Source organism: Nyctibius grandis, chromosome 8 (assembly GCF_013368605.1).
Source record: "Nyctibius grandis isolate bNycGra1 chromosome 8, bNycGra1.pri, whole genome shotgun sequence".
Lineage (NCBI taxonomy): Eukaryota > Metazoa > Chordata > Aves > Nyctibiiformes > Nyctibiidae > Nyctibius > Nyctibius grandis.
Window position 1 is genome coordinate 21,279,995 of NC_090665.1, and position 17,225 is coordinate 21,297,219.

At 41.8% G+C, this 17,225-nt stretch overlaps 1 protein-coding gene across 1 annotated transcript in view; it reads left to right on the forward strand.

Moving 5' to 3' along the window:
• The first annotated feature begins 250 nt into the window (after positions 1–250).
• SLC25A36 (solute carrier family 25 member 36) overlaps positions 251–17,225 on the forward strand; it is a 34,089-nt gene continuing 17,114 nt past the window's right edge. The window contains exons 1-3 of the mRNA XM_068406703.1: positions 251–393; positions 11,007–11,177; positions 15,776–15,853. Coding sequence (XP_068262804.1) covers positions 353–393; positions 11,007–11,177; positions 15,776–15,853 — 290 coding nt within the window. The 5' untranslated portion in view covers positions 251–352. The remainder of the gene's footprint in view (positions 394–11,006; positions 11,178–15,775; positions 15,854–17,225) is intronic.

Genomic DNA, 17,225 nt, shown 5'->3' on the forward strand with positions numbered 1-17,225 from the left:
CCCAGGGCACGCGGCAACCGCCTCCCCGCCCCAGCTTATGAGGGGAGCGCGCCGGTGACGTCACACGCCTTCAGCCAATAGCGGTCTATGTTTACTTCGAGGAGGGAACTCGTTGCATATTCATGAGGGCGGCCCCGAGCCTGTGGATGCCGCAGCGGCTCCGAGCGCGAGGCGGAGCCAGGCCGCCCGCCCCGGCCCCGGCCGCGCGGCGCGCCCCGCCCCCCCCGTCGCAGGAAGCCGCGCGGCCGCGGTGCGTATTTATGCGGAGCCGCGCAAGAAGCGGCTGGGCCGAGCGCGGGGTGAAGGCGCCCGGCACTGCTCCCTCCCCGCCGCCCGGGCGCAGGCGGCGAGAATGAGCCAGAGAGACACCCTGGTGCACCTCTTTGCCGGCGGGTAGGTGTAAGCCGCCGCCCGGCAGGGGAACGGTCACGGTACCGGTCACGGTACCGGTCCTGGCTCTTCCCCGCGGGCTGTCAGGTGGGGCTGCCCACCCCTCTTCCTTCCCCACAGGCTCCGCTGCCCTGGCCTGCGCGTGGTGTGGGCGCTCGGCGCTCGGACGCGGCCTGGAGCGACGGCCCGGTGGCGTCGGGAGGGGCAGGGCAGGAGGGCTGCACAGGCGCCCCCAGAGCGCTGCGAGGGGCTGCTGTCCCTCTGCTGTGCCTGAGGGGGCGCGGGGGAGGAGAGCGGGGGTCACCGCGGCGGGGCGGGGGGCGAGGCAGGCCGTGCTGAGGCGCTCCCGGCGCGCCGCTTCCCGCCCGCTGCCCCGAGGCCCTTCCGGGCCTGCCCCGGGCCGGCTGCGCGCGTTCGGGCCCAGCCCTGCGGGGGGCTCCGCATGCCCGGGCGGGCGCCGCGGGCCCTCTCCGGGAGCCTGGGCACGGCGCGGGCGTGTGGGGCCTGCCAGGCCCAGGCCCGGCCCCGGCTGTTGCCTTTTGTCACGGGTGGCGCGCGGGTGGTTCGTGGGCCCTTGGGGGAAGCGGGGGTGAAGGTTTCCCGTAAAAGTAGACCTTTCCCTCTAATCGCTGTTCCAGGAGTTTGTCCCTTAGCTGGTTATTCCGTGGAGAAACACGCTGTGTCCTCCGTGCATGGGCTCCCCCACCGCATCGGAGGGGCTGCCCGAATGTGCCGTGCTCAGCAGTCTAGAAACGACTAGCTGGTAACGCAGGCGTCAAAGGACTGCTGCGTTACCTGAATGCATTTCAACAGTCTGGTGTGTACTGTGTTTAGGTGTGGGGCTTGACACGGCCCTGTAGCTTTCTGCCCATGAAGACAGATGAAATCGCAGGGAAAAATATAGCTAGAAGTAAAGATGTGGCCCTTGTAGCCTTGGTTAGGTTTGAGGTAACTCTTGTGTCTCTGCAGGTATTAGTCTGTCTTCATCTTTTTAAGCTTTGTAATGCTGGGGATGTATGTGGTTACACAGCCTGTGGTCCCTCCAGGGATAGAGTGGGAAGAACCCCTAGCTTAAAAGAGAAAGCTGGGCATCCTGTTTGACTTAACTATAAAAGTGTATTTGGGTAGTGAGCATGGCTGAGCGGAACTGGGAGAAGTGGCAGATGGAGAACATTCTTTGCATCCCATGAGAGAGCTCGAAGCTTGGATTTCCATTTGTGCTCTTCCTTGCCAAAATGAACTTACTGCCTCTGGACTGGAGTGTTTGTGGTGCAAGAATAATGTGGTGTTTACTCTGAGCAGGTCTGGGTGAGTTGGATACACATGAGCACTTTCTCTGCTTCCAGCACACTTTGTACGTTATGCACATGATTTAGTGCTTATGTGGGTGCTTTTTCACCCCCTTAATTTCTGGCACTCCGTTTAAGAGGAGAGTGGTTATGCAGCAGGAGGCCCATGATGTAGTAGTGTGTGCTTTTTTTCCTTCAGACTTCACATCCTTATAAACATTCAGAAAAGTAGTAGAGGGACGGCTGCCTTATCGTAGCACTTTAACTTGATAGCTCTGCATAGGGGAGATTACTAGGCAGAATCGTGTGTAATGATAGAGACAGACCTGAAAGTTGAGACCGGATGAAGATTGCTCAGCTCAACTTGTTCATTCCTATTTTTGCAGAGGAGTCTGGTCTATGGCTAGCTGCTGGCCAGTTGGGTCAAGGGTTATATTGTGAGGAAAAGGCCGAACACCATTTCCTCCTCTGCCAGCCACGTGTTTCCTGTAACCTGAGTTCAGCAAATTGGGAGCTTAGTTCAGCAAAGCTAACAGTGTATATTTGGTCACATTCAGCAGTAGAGAAGTTATTCAGGGTCATCTCATATCTTCTTTGCGAAGATGGTGGGCTACAGATCACCTGAGTGATCTTTAGTCATGAAACTTAAAGAAAAAGGAAAGAAGCTTTGTTTTCCTTTAGGTTTCACTGGTGACTGTGTGGAAACAACATGATTATCTCAATCTGCTGGTCTTTTTTTTTCTTTTGTAGTGTCTAAGTTCAGTCTTCAGTTCCTGCTTTCTGTAATGAAACTGTAACTGATGACATGACTATTTTAGTAATGGAGGTGGGGCCATCCTGGGATTTTTCTGTAGCTGCCTAGGTTGTTGCATGACCAATTCAACAATAACTCAAACTGCAATACTTCTGGGCCATTAGAAGTTCATGTTGGGAGTTAGTTTCACATTTCTAATAATTTTTTTTCTCCCTCATTCCTTTTTTCCTATCTCTGCATCCCTTTCTAACAGGTTTGATAGGCTCTTAGCTGTGCTGGCCACTATGGCAGTGCTGGTGAGGGAATTACTCAGCAATTACTACTTGCTTTGTTTTTCTAAAATAATTCTTACTCAAGTAGTTTCATTTTTAAGAATCCCATCTCTATTTCATAACTGCATGTTAATGGTAAATACAACCAATATTTTGTGATAGACATACTAACTCTAAGTAAGAAATAATTTAGTACTCATTTTGGAATGGCTTTAATGTAGTTTCTAGCACCATCATTGAGTTGGTGTATTTTTTTCCTAGAAAAGAAAGCTCATCTAAATGATTTTGCTGGGCTAGTTCATGCATTAGCCAATACATCAACAAAGTACTACTTCATTTACATGCAACCCCCTCCATGTACTACTTGGACCTTCTTGACTTCCTTAAAATAGGATATTCTCTGAAGTTCTGTATGTAAAAGTAACAGCAGTAACATTTAGAAGTAGAAAATACAGAGCATGAGAAGAGCATCGCACTTACAAGAAAAAAGATAAGGTAGAAAAATAAAGAATTCCTTTTTAATGAAAAAAGGTTACTTTTAAGAACACGTTCCTTAAAAAAAAGGAGTTTTAACTGGTAGAATTTCTAAGCAATTGGTTCTGTGCAGTAACTTCACTGTCACCTAAAGGCACTTAAGCGTAGTTTTCTAGGTTATATTCAAAACTGCCACTGTGCACTCTGTAGTGAAGAGTAATTGCAGGGAGCATACCTGGATGGATCGATAGTGTACCTGGAGTTCAGTTTCATGCTGTGCCACATTTGAAATCACTTACTTGGCTCATATTTTGTCATGATGCCCCTATTTGTCAGGTTCTGTTTCCACAAACTGTGTAGTTACTACAGCTCCATTTGCTAATAGTATCTTGTCCTTGTGGGAGCAGGAACTAGCTGGATGCCTGTAGGGCTGGATCGTGGTATGAAACTGTGCTTCAGGTGAAACTCTTGATATTATTTTTTTTTTTTTTTTTTTTTTTCCTTCTGAGCTACTCAATTGCATTGCTCAGAACTCTTCTGTTTCAGGAAACAAACTGTAGATTTTTTTGCATATCTTCTGTTTTTCTATCTGCCAGTCAAATAGTAACTATTGTCACTGTAGACAGCATGTTGGTAGTATAAACTCAAGTGCTTTTATTCCAAACCAAGATGAAGAATCAATTGAACATTCTGCATCCTTAAATTACAAAGTCTTGTGATTGAAATGTAGGCTTTAGATGAACATTTTAGTTCAATTATGTAAGCTACACAGTTACATGGTTTTCTAGTTATTAGACTACTTAAAACAACAGAAAAAAGTAGTAGAAAGACCTGTATGTTTTGCTACATAGGGGAGATTACTATGTTTCGGATGTACCTGCTTGCTATCATAATTGGCACATAGAATGAAAATTCAGGTGTTGGCTACAAAAATAATTTCCAGGTTTTTGTGATTTATTCTTCGTTTCCAGAAAGCTTATGACAGTAATTCTGTATCATACAAACTTCCATCAGGGCATGGGAACTTGTCTGGGCTTTGTTTCCTCAGCAAAAAGGAAGGGACTGTTTCGAGTTAGGAGGTGGACAACTGCTTTTCTGAGTTTGGGGTTGGACAGTCTCAGGTTTACTTCTTAATTCTTTCTTTACTCTTGGTGTTTCTTGCAGAAAGTTGGCTGTTTTCTAATTTAATATGTGAGGGAGTATAGGAAGGAGTCTGTGTTTGTTTGTCCTGATTATAGAACTGTCTTACATTGATCTGTAATTTAAATCACTCTTTGTCTGACAGAGGTTCTTAGCAAATCCCTGCAATGGCTGAAATAGTTAAGACTCAGAAAATATACATAAGATAAACGCTTGAATTCTTCAGAAAGATCAGACGCTGTTGAAATGTATGAAGTAAAGGTGAAAGACCCCTGGGGTTTTTCTTTTTTGTTTAGGAAGATATTAGTTAATAATGTCGGAGGTAGTGTGATGATAGGGCCATAGAGAGTTGCCAAGTGCTTGGACTCCCCTCTACCCTAAAATGCATTCCTGGCATAACCCTGGCTGTCTTTCAGAACGAGTTCTTCCTGTTGTAAGGTGTAGAAGGCTAGTACCTTCCTGTCCAAACTTCAGGTTGTTTTTGTGTTCACATACTCTTCTGTGGGGAATAAGGCAGTGTTTGTTTAAAGCACAGAGCAGCTTGGGTTTTGCTCCATGAAGTTACCAAATTTCATGAAAATTGCTGCCAGTACTTGAGAAACTGTGAAGCTGGTGTGTTTCTCATATTTCTTTCTAGATGACTGATGTTTTCAGCTGGTTTTACTTAACACAAATGTTGTAAATATTTATTTACCCTGGTTCCTAATAGAAGCTGCACTGTACATGTTGTTTGTTTTGGCTAATGGAACCCAGTGATGCTTTTTCCCCTTGTGGTGTTTTTCCTGTTTTCACTTGTATGTTTCTATATTTCAGCACATCAGGGGAATTTGATTTTTACACTGTTAGAAATAGCAAGTTTGATTAGTATTTCTAGTTTAAGGATGTTAGCTTAACTTACACTTTCTAAGTTTCAGCAAAGAAACATAATCTGTGAATAAGGGGGTTAAGGGTTTCTGGCTGCAAGTACTCCTAGTTGTCAAATTAACACTGAAGATGGAAAGGTCTATAACCTGGAAAGGTTTAGCAGTACAATACCAGGAAAATGCTGAAAATTCAGGATTAATGAGATACATTCTTGCTGTTTCTGAAAGTTGTACTTGCTAAAGCCCTTAAATACCCTCAGAAGAGGGATACTGTAAACTTAATATCCAAACCTGCGACTCTATCTGTTGATGTGAAAGTTACTCATGTGCTGTAAGACAGCTCTATGAAATTGCTGATAAATTTAGGACGTGAATTTGCAGTAAGAGGTGAAGAGATTAGAAGGAGTTCTGTTTGCAAGTGGCTTGGGTTTTGTTTCTTTAGACAAGAGTTTTGAGCTCAATTTTCTTGCTGTTTCTCTTGGCAGACAGTATTTGCATGGAACTTTCATTTTCATACAGGAAAGAGAAACAGCTGGTAAAATACATGAATGAATGTAGACCCAAGATAACAGGGTCAAGGGTTATCTTTGAGGCTATGGTTACAAATACTGTGAAAGGAGAATCTGAGACTAGGACTATGCAGCCTTGTCTTTTATTTGTATAAAATACAGAATTATCTGAAGGAATTAAAAAAACTCTTGCACTGACAGTTTCATTTCTAGGTCAGCTGACACTGGCATTGGGCGTATTAATCTGCTTTGGAGCACTTACAGACAGTCCAGTGGCTGAAGTAGAGACCCTCATCTGTGATGGAGCTGTCTCTGCTTTTACTTGCAGGAGTGTAAGGTAACAGTAGAAGATATTCAACTGCTCTGGACAAAGGCAGTGTGATTTCTTAGCAGATGCCCCCAACTTGCGATAATAAAAGGTGGTTTTCTTGTGCAGCCATCTCTGGAAATAGAACCTGGGATTTGAATGCCAACCAGGATTAGGTTTTTGAAGCATGTGCGTATTTCTTTCCTTGCAGTGTCTCACAAATAATACAAGTTTATCTGGGGAAAATGCTTATCAATACTATGTCTGTGTTGAATTGCTAGCAGAGTTTAAAGCGCAAAAAGTTCCAGGTTTGTTTCTGTTAATCTGGTGAGGTGATGGGCTTCTAAATGCACATTAGGGATCAAATTGAATGTGTGGGGGGTTTTTTTGTGGGTGCTCTCTGGAATAAGCTCCAGCTTTGGAGAGCGTTGCCATCTTCCTACATTCTTCTGTCCAAGAGATGTCAAGTAGACAACTGTTCTTAATTTTACTGTTTTAAGTTTGTCACAATCCTTCAGGTTAGGTGATAACTACATGTCTCTCTATCTGTTTCACTGAGTGCAATGTCTCCTGTGTCGTCTTGTACAGTTTAAGCTGTGGATTTAATTCTCTAAATTGCCTGTGTTATCACTAGTGGGATTTTAATCTTTCTTTTCTCACCTGTGTGTTTATTTTTGTGGATTTAACTACTGATATTTGCTCTTCTGCCCTTCAGATTACTTGGGAACTACAGGTGGATTCTCATGCCCTTGTATGATCAGAAGTTTCTGCTGAAAGTCAGCTTTGCAAGTTTTTCTTATACTCACTTGGCAAAGCTGAAAAAGGCTTGTAGTAAACATTGATTAGAGGCAAATGTCAAACTTAGGATAGGTAAGATGAGCAAGTGGTCTTCTGAACAGCATTCATTAGAAACTGCTGTAAACATTGAGACACAGGAGTGGCTCAGGTTTTGCCCTTCTTCACTTCCAGTTTATACTTTGTCAGCAGGAGAGTGTTTGCTTACCTACTCACTCTACCAGGTGAAACTCATCTAATCCTGGAGAAAGAGTTACACATTAGTAAGTGTTCTCATGAGTTATTGGGGCCTAGTACATGACTAGAGATGCTGAAGCCCAGAATGGTTTTAGGTAGTAGAAATTTCTTAGAGTAGTTTACAAAATTCCACCTGTGTTATTGAGGAGAAGAAATCTAATAATTGTCTAAATATTAAAAAAATGTTTTTCCAAACTGTGCTACTCCCTAATTTGTGTTAAGCCACAAACTAAAAAAACTCCCATTAATTTGAGCTGGTGAGGAGGGTAGCAGGAATGGTGGCAGCAGTCTGCTGGCAATTTGTAGAACACTTTTGCTAAACTGGAGCTGGTGGCTGGCTGTTAATGGCCTGCCAGGACTTGGAGCACAAAGAAGTAGCTGTCTCTTTCACAGTATTTCTAGCAGTGTGTTAAATAAGCAAGGCCAGAAATACATTTCTAAGTAAAATACACTGTCATTGATGCTGGTGACAGAACAGCTGGTGTGCTTCTTAGAGCTGGCTTATTTTTACAGAGTGCATAGTTATTGAATTGTCTCTCTTCTTTGTTTACCTACAAGCTATGTTTACTGACAGTTTCTCATAAACAGATTTTTGTCAAGCCTTACAGTGTTTATCTAAAAGTTCAAGTGAACTAGATAAATCAGTATAGTTCCTGGATTATGCTTTCATTTAGTGGTTCAGTTCAAACTCAGTGGATCTTCTGACTACTGAGCCATGGTCTGGTTCCTTGACATTTGGGGACTTTTTCTTTCACTCCTTCAATGCCAGATGCATTCTCTTTTATATGGGGCTTTTTGAGGGCTGGAAGAGTGAGGTATTACATTTTGACAGAATTAGAAATTGGGGATTTTGCAAAGACTTGTTTGTGAGCAATACAGAATTACATAGCACTATAAAACTTCTCTGCTTTCTTCATTTGTAAGTAGCAATTTGAGATCTTGAAGATAGGGGACAGAGGAGAATTTTAATCCAAACTATCCATAGTCAGTGGAAAACATTTGAAATATTCTCAGGTTCAGTTGAGACATCTTAAACTTTAAAGAAAAAAAAAAAAAAACAAACCATCCAACAACACAACAGTAAGAAACTGCCAAGAGTGATGATTATTTGAAATGACTTGAATGGCAGAATGTGTTGGAGGTAGAGGGTGCACAGTTCTTAAAGGGAGGAAGGTGATCTGCTGCTTCCTTATGATGCATGTAAAAATAGTGCTGGCTGCTGTTACATCAGCTAGTTATCACTGAACAACGCTTGCTGTAGGCAGACTTAAACAGAAAAAGCACTGAGTAGCTGTATGTCTGTCCTCTCCCCTAGTAATCCATTGCTGAATGAAGTATTTCTAACCCATCCGCAGTAAGTGTCTGACAGAAGTGCTGTTGCAGTCAGGCATCCCTGGCGGTGACTGGGATGTGGTGCAGGGGAGCATGGAGGACACAAGCTCCAGGTCAGTGTTAATCTTCAACTTTGTAAAATTTTTCCAGTGCAATGTAGCTGTGGAACCAGTAGTATTAAAGGCTCCAAATTCCAAACCCCATTGAAGAATGCAGGCCAAGTTTTTTCCTCCTCCTTTCTTCCCCCTTCCATAGTATTTCTCTCGTTAATACAAACCGTACCACGTGCTTTCCCTTGCTATTACTCTTGCTTGAAAACAAGTCCTCATGTAACCTTTCCAAAATCAAATGCAGAAAGACCTTAAAGGGAGTAGGCTTGAAGGAATCAGAAACAGAGGGGTTGCAAGAAAGGAAATAACCTCTAAAGCCAACTTCCTACACTGCCTGCACAGGCACATTACCATACAGCAGTGTCTGCTGTTGAACTGCAGGAAACACAGTAATTTGCTGTCTGTCTTGAAGATGCTCAAGCTCTAAAGCTCCATCTCAAGTCATTTTGAGGGCTGGCTTACCTGTGGTTCTCGTGTGGTATTCATATTATGAACCTTAACATGTTACAGGCTCATTCTGCTTCCAACACTGGCTAAAATAAATATTAGCACATCTAGTCTGTCTCTTTCTGCAACTCTTATTTTAAAAAGTATAGTTGTAGCTTACCATTAGAAGAGTAAGCAAGTGAATTGCTCATTCAGAGATGTTTTAAACATGCTGCCTCTAAAAGCTGTGTCAATCTGTTACTGCATATGTACAGCACACTCTGGAAGACTGTCTTCCCTCTTCATGTGAGAACACTTTTTTCCAGACTGACAAAGAAACTTGATTTCTTTCCTCAGATAAAACTTGGAAGAGAGTAGACTTCAGTCTAATGTTGGAGTTAGGGGTGGGACAGGATGCCTTTAGGCTTAGTAATAGGATGCCTCTAGGTCACTAGGTTTAAATGGAGTGTTAAGTGAACATCATCAAACATTATCCTACTTTGCAGCTGTTTGGTATTGTCAGTTCAATTCATACAGTTTTTGTATTATATTAGTTTTTATCGTATTAGTTTTTTAGGATGCAGTGCTGTGCTAAGAACTACCATTACTTCTGGCATTCTCTGCAGTAGAAGAGAGTCAACAGACTAGAAGCTACCTTCATATCAAAGTTCATAGGAGATTGTGAGTCATGGCTATTACTCCTAATTTGTACTGAGCTCTCCTTTGCACTTGGGAAGACGTTATTTAAAAAAATACTATTGAAGAAGTCTTAAAGCTTTTTGAAGGTTTGAGGGATGTTTGAGCCTCTCATGTTAAAACAAAATAGCTGATAGCTATCTTGTCAGAATCAAACACCAGCTCCAGTTATTGCACCAGAAAAGTGAATGCTGGGGCCTTTGAATTTAGTATGAATTGTATTTATGTGCTAGTGGATTTCAGATTGAGTTATTAATAGCATTAATTAATACCCTAATTTAAATCTGGGTTTTGTTTTTGTTTTGTTGGGGTTTTTGGTGTGTGTGTTTGGTTTGGTTTGTTTGTTTGTTTGTTTTTTAAAAAGGGCACGTATAGTGTCCTGGTCATGCTTTTAAGAAGGATGTTTGACAGAGTTAAGAATACTGATCTCAGAAAAGGTTCAAGGGAATCAGTTTTTTTGTAATGGTAATGTCAAGGAATTTAAGGTTGTCTTTGGAATCAGAATTTGGGGGTTTGATATTTTTCCCTCAGAGGCTGTATGTGATCCTAATTCAACAGGTAGGAATGTAGATATTAATAAATTGGTTATGAACAAGAGCCAGAAGAGTCCTCTAAGCAGAGCTGCGGAAAAGTAGTGTGTTCTTGGCTGAGTTCTGCGCTGGCAGAATGGGAGTAACTGCTGTCAGCACAAATCATGCATGGCTTGCCTTGGCTTGCTCGCAGAAATGAGTGGCAGACTGAAGAAAAATCTGCAAGTGTTCACCTGGTTAGCTGCTTAAAGCTCTCTTGTCTTCCCAGGTTCTACTCTACTGCAGCTGGTCTGTCTTGCTGTAATGGGCAGAACTCAGGAAACACTCAGAGAATCGTTGCTTTCATGGTACAATGCCCAAAATACAAATTGAGCTTGGAAGGTGTCTTCATAAGTATTTTAATTTTATTAAATTGCCACACCGTATTTTTTACCAGTTTTTACATGTAGCCCTGTGTGCATAGTGCATAAATCTTTTCTACTGTTAAGGATTTTTGGCACCTTGTTTGTGGTCAGGAGCACACTAAACATTCAAAAAAAAGTTAAAATTTACCATAAGAAGTTAAACATTTCAGATACTGAGCTACTTTCCAGACCTGAACTGATTTGAACAGCATGTACTGAAGACTCTGCATCTTCACCACTTTGTGACACTTTATTTTTGTCTGTTTAAATTTTCACTCCCAAGTTGTGGGGTTAACAAACTGACTTAACAGTTTGCTTGCCTTCAAGGGCAGATAACTGCAGCATTGTCATGCGTCTTCCAGTTGTTTCTTCACCTTTTGCAATTTGAGACTGTGTTAAGTATAATGTTAATTATATGTGAATGTATCCTTTGGTTTCTTTGCAGTTAAGAATGTGATGATCCTATTTCTTTTGGCAGATGTGGAGGTACTGTTGGTGCAATTCTGACATGTCCACTGGAAGTTGTGAAAACACGATTACAGTCCTCCTCTGTGACTCTCTACATCTCTGAAGTCCATCTCAACACTGTGAATGGTGCTACTGTCAATCGAGTAACTAGAGTTTCTCCTGGACCTCTCCATTGTTTGAAGTCAGTGTACTGCTTTTGAGGTTTTTGGTTCATTTTGGGGAGGGAGGAGGAGAGAGGTGTGTTGGACAAATCCATATCAAAGATTCAGACTTTTCTGTCTGTTGTGATGCTACCGTGAAATGACTTTCCATATTTTGCCTTTTAACTGTAATTAAGTTTCACATTCCACTTTTCCGAATGTCCTTCATGCTTGAGTTTGTGCCTTGAATTAGTCAGAGCATATATACCCCATACAATTCACAGCTCCAAACTATGTCCCCAAAACTCACTGGGAGCATTGTAACGTTTGAGAGTCAGACTCTTTTCATCCTGAAAAAGCATTAGTATAAGACTTTTAAACTGTTTTGTCTCCAAGTCATAGATGTTGGTGAATATGGAGGCAAGAAGCCCCATGAAAATTAACTCAGCTTCTTAGTCTCACTCAACTTTCACCACCCTTCCTGCTTTTCGATATCTTCTGGTGGATGTGTGACTGGTAACACTTTTTTAGAGCTAGTAAGTGGTAGGTAAGGCCAGATTTTGCCATCATCTGGGACATTTTGTTTGCATAGCACCTCACTGAACAGGGACTGCTTTTCTTCTCCTTGCCACCAGTGCTTGTGATGTTCAGTAACCCGCAGGAAAGTTGTATGGCCACAGTTAAACTGCTAGTAGACCTTAGGCAGGGTTCATTTCACTCTGGGGGGACTCAAGCTAGCCAGTTATGGGGAGGTACCTTCAGTATTTGGGAATGAGGGGAGTTTTCCTCCAGAAAGGACTTGCTACTGCTTCTTGCATTAGAAAGAATTTGATAAGACTCAGACCAGCTGTCTTCTGTCTCCAATTAACCAGTGAGTAGTAGTTTGTAGAGAGCCCCTTCTGGCAGTTGCAGTGTAGGATTTAGCCTTAATGTGGTTAGAGGATAGGATTTGCTTAATTAGAGGTTGTATCCAAATAGCTCCTTGAATGGAAGATAGTTCTTACTGTGGAAGTTTTGATTCAGAGCCTTTTTACTATAAGAGTCTGATGAGTGAGCATGTTGGGAACAGGTATGTGGGAAGAAAGAGCTCAGATTGTAAAATGGAAATTGAGCCCTTCAGCTTCTTCCCTGAATATTTGGTTATGAATTTATCTTCTGTTTAGAAATGTATCTGAATGAATAGCAGGGTGAACAGATGTTTGTTTCTTATGCCCAGCTGCTAGAAGCCTGCTATGCTTTAAACTCATCCCTAAAACCTAAAATAACTTGGTCTTCCCAGGAAGCAAATTCAGACTGAGGTGGAGGTAGTCCATGATGAACTTTGGTAGGGTTTGTTTGATTTTTTTGTTAAATCTGCTTCTTAGACATGTTGCTTGTTTATCTGTGATACAAGAACGTGTATCTTCTGCTGCTTTTGTTCTTTGCTTAGATGTGTTTTCTTCCAAGTCAGTATCAAACAACTGAGATATCGAGTAACTTTTCTGGGTTTCAAGTTCTTTAAATACAGTAAATGTTAAAGTCACAAATGACATGGCAATGGACTGTGACAACAAAAATATGTGGGTGCAGGACATAATTATTCTTGATTAAGGGACTAGGGCTGTTTAGTGGAGAAAACAAACTGGATTCCTCTGTCACTCTCATGCCTTTACTGTCACTTGATATTTTCTGACTCGTAGGTGTCAGAGTTTGGTTGTCTCTTCTCATAACCAAATTCGGTGCAGTGCTCCAAGGTTCACAATATTCAGTCTAAAAGTAGGGTGAATCAGGCAAATGATGTCAGAATTTCAGTTAATTGACTGCTGTGGAATCACTTTGCATCTTAAGCATCCACAGAGGTGACTTCAAAGGTGTCTCTGTCAGGAAACAAACTCAGAAGAACTGGTACAGGTGTCTGCATTCTCTGGCAACAAAAGCAAATCCTTTATTCTTAAATACCTGTAGTATATATCGTATTGGAAATGCCTCTTATAACTAACCTTGCTGAGTTTAAACCTGAGGCCTTGATAATGGAAATCTGACCGGCCTTCCAATGCAGGCTTCCTCATGTGACACAGCAGGTCAGCTGAGGCCATACGGAGCATTTGTGCTGCTCTTCAAACCATGGTTTTGCCATTTACTGCTTTCAATAAAACAATGCAGGCTATGGGATCTGCTCTTTAATGCAAAAAGTTTGTGTCTTATTTTCAGTGTAGGCTCTGGAACTCCTCCAGCTGGTGTTGTGAATACAGAAGATCGTCACTAACTACCACCATTCTAATCCTGTCCGCTGCCACCTCTCTTTAACTCTTTTTTGCTCTGTCAAGTCTTGGAACACTGTAGATCCAGAAGAAACAAATAGGCCTGGTACACTTCACTCCTAAATTTCTCTTAAGACACTGAGGTTGCTGCTGCTTTGTATACATGCATATGTTATATGTGCATATATACATATGTGTAGCACATGATGTTGTGGTGGTAGTGATTTTTAAGTGGTGTTTTAAGTGGTGTTTTAAGTGGACACAGATCATGTTAACTGGATTCAGCTTTGCTGTAATCTGATGCTGTGCCCATGCTGAGATCTGGAATGCAGTAAGATTTTTTGAATAATTCCTTCTGTAAGTGTTGGAAATGCTTTCAGGATGACAGACATGTCAAAGTAATTTGTATTTCCAAAGTGCTTTCGAGTATGTGTTCAGTATTCCAGTTACTGCTGTGGAGCAGCACTACCCACATACTGAAATAATATGTAATTGTTATGGACATGAAGCTAAGAGGTTGCTGGACACGTTATATGCCAGCATTCCTAAATAGTGATGGTAACTGTGCAGAACTACTATTTTATTTTTGCTTACTGAAAGCAAATGTAAACTTTCACACAATCACAGAATGGTTAGGGTTGGAAGGGACCTCTAGAGATCATCAGTTTGATTTAGCATTAGAACTGTGGTGAACCAGCTGCTGGAAATCAGAACAGGTTGGCCATTTATACAAGGGTAATTTGCTTTATTGAGTAATTGACTTGTCATTAACCTGCATGTCTCTTTGAAGAAGAAATATACAGGAGAACTATTTGTGTGTATTGGCCAGTGTTTCTAAATCAATAAGCACGGAGTTCTGTTTTGCAACATCTAGTGAAGTAGTTAATTCTTAACTTTAAATCTGGTTCTAAAGCAATTGCTAGAGCAATGTGCAGTGATGGGATGCAGAATAGTCCTTGTTTCTCCTCCCATGTCCTACTATACTTTTAAAAATACCCTATCTGTCTAGCATCTAGATTGTTGGACAAACTGAGTTCATGAAGACTGAATATTAATGGATATACTCTTACTGTGCCAGTGTACCTTGCCGCATAATTGTTTTCAGCTCTTTCCAAAAACCAGTTACATGGGATAGGTATTTCAAACAGTTAAGTACTAGTAATGTCTCATTTGAGGTCTCGGTTCACTGCTCATATCCCTATGTTTCTCTATGTGTAAATCCCCCAAAGATGGAAGGTGACACCCCCCTGCCACCCAAGCACTCTTTCCAGAGCTGGGTTTATAGTGGACCTGGTACCACAAGATGTTAGGGCTGTACTGTGGCTGTGACTCTTTGCGTGGGTTACACTCCTTTTTCAGTTAATCTCAAACTTAAGTGAGTTACCTTGCATGAGGAGGTAAGGATTGTCTTTTCTGGAATGAGTCGAAAAGGAAAAAGCACTGGCTTCTCAGCCCAGCCAGCAGTGCTTGAGTAGGAGCACACAGGCAGCCTTTCAGAAATGACAGGAGGGAATCCATGCCAGCCTCAAGGAAGGGCCACTTCTCACATCAGAGGTTTCAATTTCCTTTTACTGTAGTCAAAATAATCACCATATCTTAAAGAATAAAGCTGAGAATGGGTTCCTAGTTGAATGCCTAGTGCATTTAAATTGTTTATGGGGATGGGGAAGGCAGGACTTTGTATCTGAAAGGCTACTTTCCTCTGACATGTAACTTAGTGTACTGTTAGGAGTCTTGTAGAATCAAACCAGGGTAGCACATGCAAAGCCGTGTTGAGGTTTCTGTCTTTTTGAGAAGAGCAGATAATAGATTGCAAAAGCTGTCCCTGGCCGGGCATGATAAGCAGTAGAGCTAACATCTTCCTGGGCTGCTCTCAGAAGGTGTAAGACTTGCTGTAACTGAACCTTCGTAAGTCTCTCTCCTTTCCTCCTCTCTTGCCCTTCACCTCCTGTCCCTCCCACCCAAAAAAGTTCCCAAACATTGGGAGCTAAAGGGTGATGAAAGGAATGTAGAATAGAATCAAATATTTTTGTCTCCTGAAACAGTGTACAACCTACAGGAATGTGAACATTTCCATGCTTAGTATTTTCTCCCTGATAAAAGGACACTTTCTTTAACTTCCTAATGGCAGATAACTCTATGTGTGCTTGTCTTTGAGGTGAGTCTGGTCATAAGGCTTTACTTCTGCATTTAGTTCCTGGATTTCTATGGCATGTCAAACAATAATGGAATTTATGCTGATTCTAGGAAATTACTAATTTTTTGTGGTCAGCACTGCATTGTCAGTTATTATAAAAGCTTTACACAGAGTAAAGCTTAAAATGATGTAGTTATGGTGGTCAGTGCATTTCTTAATTTTGATGTGAATGTTACAGTATTGTCACTTTTTTGTTTTCTAGGATGATCTTGCAAAACGAAGGTCCTCGTTCTCTGTTTAGGGGGCTGGGTCCTAATTTAGTAGGCGTTGCTCCTTCCAGGTAAATGCAAACGTGTACAGTAAATGAAATAACTTTAATGAAATTCAGGTTGCTGTACATTATTTAAGGGGTTTCAGGTTTATTCGAAGCAAGTTTTGCATCTGTAGTTGTAAATACTTACTAGCAAATAACCTTTGGTTCCTGGGGTAATTTTGTTGTCTGAGAAATTGGGCCACTCATGTACTCTGCAGCTCCAGTCCCACATCCCTGCACCAACTGTCTCAGCAAATACTATCCTATATGCTACTATAATAGTATTTACTATTGTGTACTATCTCTTATGCAGAGTTTTGTCCAGTTAAGAAGGAAAATGCTTAAGGAGTTGCACATGTAAACAAGAAGTTTGTATCTTTGAAAATACAGAGGTAGATTTAGCTTTCAGTTAATCCATCTTCAGGAAGCAATTGTGTGACTGTAGCCTCAAAACACTGGGTCTTTCTCCCTGAACTCTGGTGAAGCACAGACTACTGTCCCCATGCAGTAGGAGGCCTGTTCTGAAACTTCAAAAAGGGTGAGGCTGGGTAGGATGACACACTTACCAGCTGTCCCAGGGAAAGCAGATCCAGCAGTGGGCTGGACTCCAAAGGCTACTGGGGCAGTGTCAGAGAGTGCAGCAGTCGGGGATGTAAATCTGGTCTAATTGGGAGTGATATTGCTGCTGTCAGTTGTTCTGCATCAGCACAAATACTGTAGCTACTTGGCTGGTGCTGGCATTCAGAGCAAGGTGCTGAGTTTGAAATGGTACTTACATGCAAGTGTTACCCTAAGTTCAGTCCAAAAATAGGATAATATCTAAGGAAGAGTATGGAAACAAAGCTGTGTAAAACTAATATAACTACTTAACCCTGGATGAGGCTATAGTTGTTTTGTGGCCCATTTTTATTCCCTTCTATTCTGTTTAAGAGAAGAGTCTTTATGCAGAGGGAATATATTCCACAAAGGTTTTATTCTTCCCTTGACTTAGTGCCCTGCTTTTGGTTTGGGTTTTTTGGGGTTTTTTTTGGTCTAAAGAGAAGACATTCCTGTCTCTTGCAGACACAGTTGGAGAGTATCTTAACTTTTCTGGTTTAACGTCTTTGGGTGCTTCTGGAAAATTTTATTAAACTAGACTTTCCATTCAGCATTGATCTGTCTTCTGCTTAGATCTGACAGATGAAGTGGTGTTCTGTAGATCCTCTGCATGAATAAGAGAAAAAAAATTCAGGAATTGGAGTGCTTTTATTTTAGCAGATTTTTTTTTTAAGGAATTGGGAATACCTGAGGTATTTTCTGATCACTAGCATTGCTGTTTAGAGAAGCTGAAGTAATTCCAGTAGCTTTCTCTGTACTTGACACCTGTGGGGTATCAGCACTTCCTAATCTGAAGAGTATG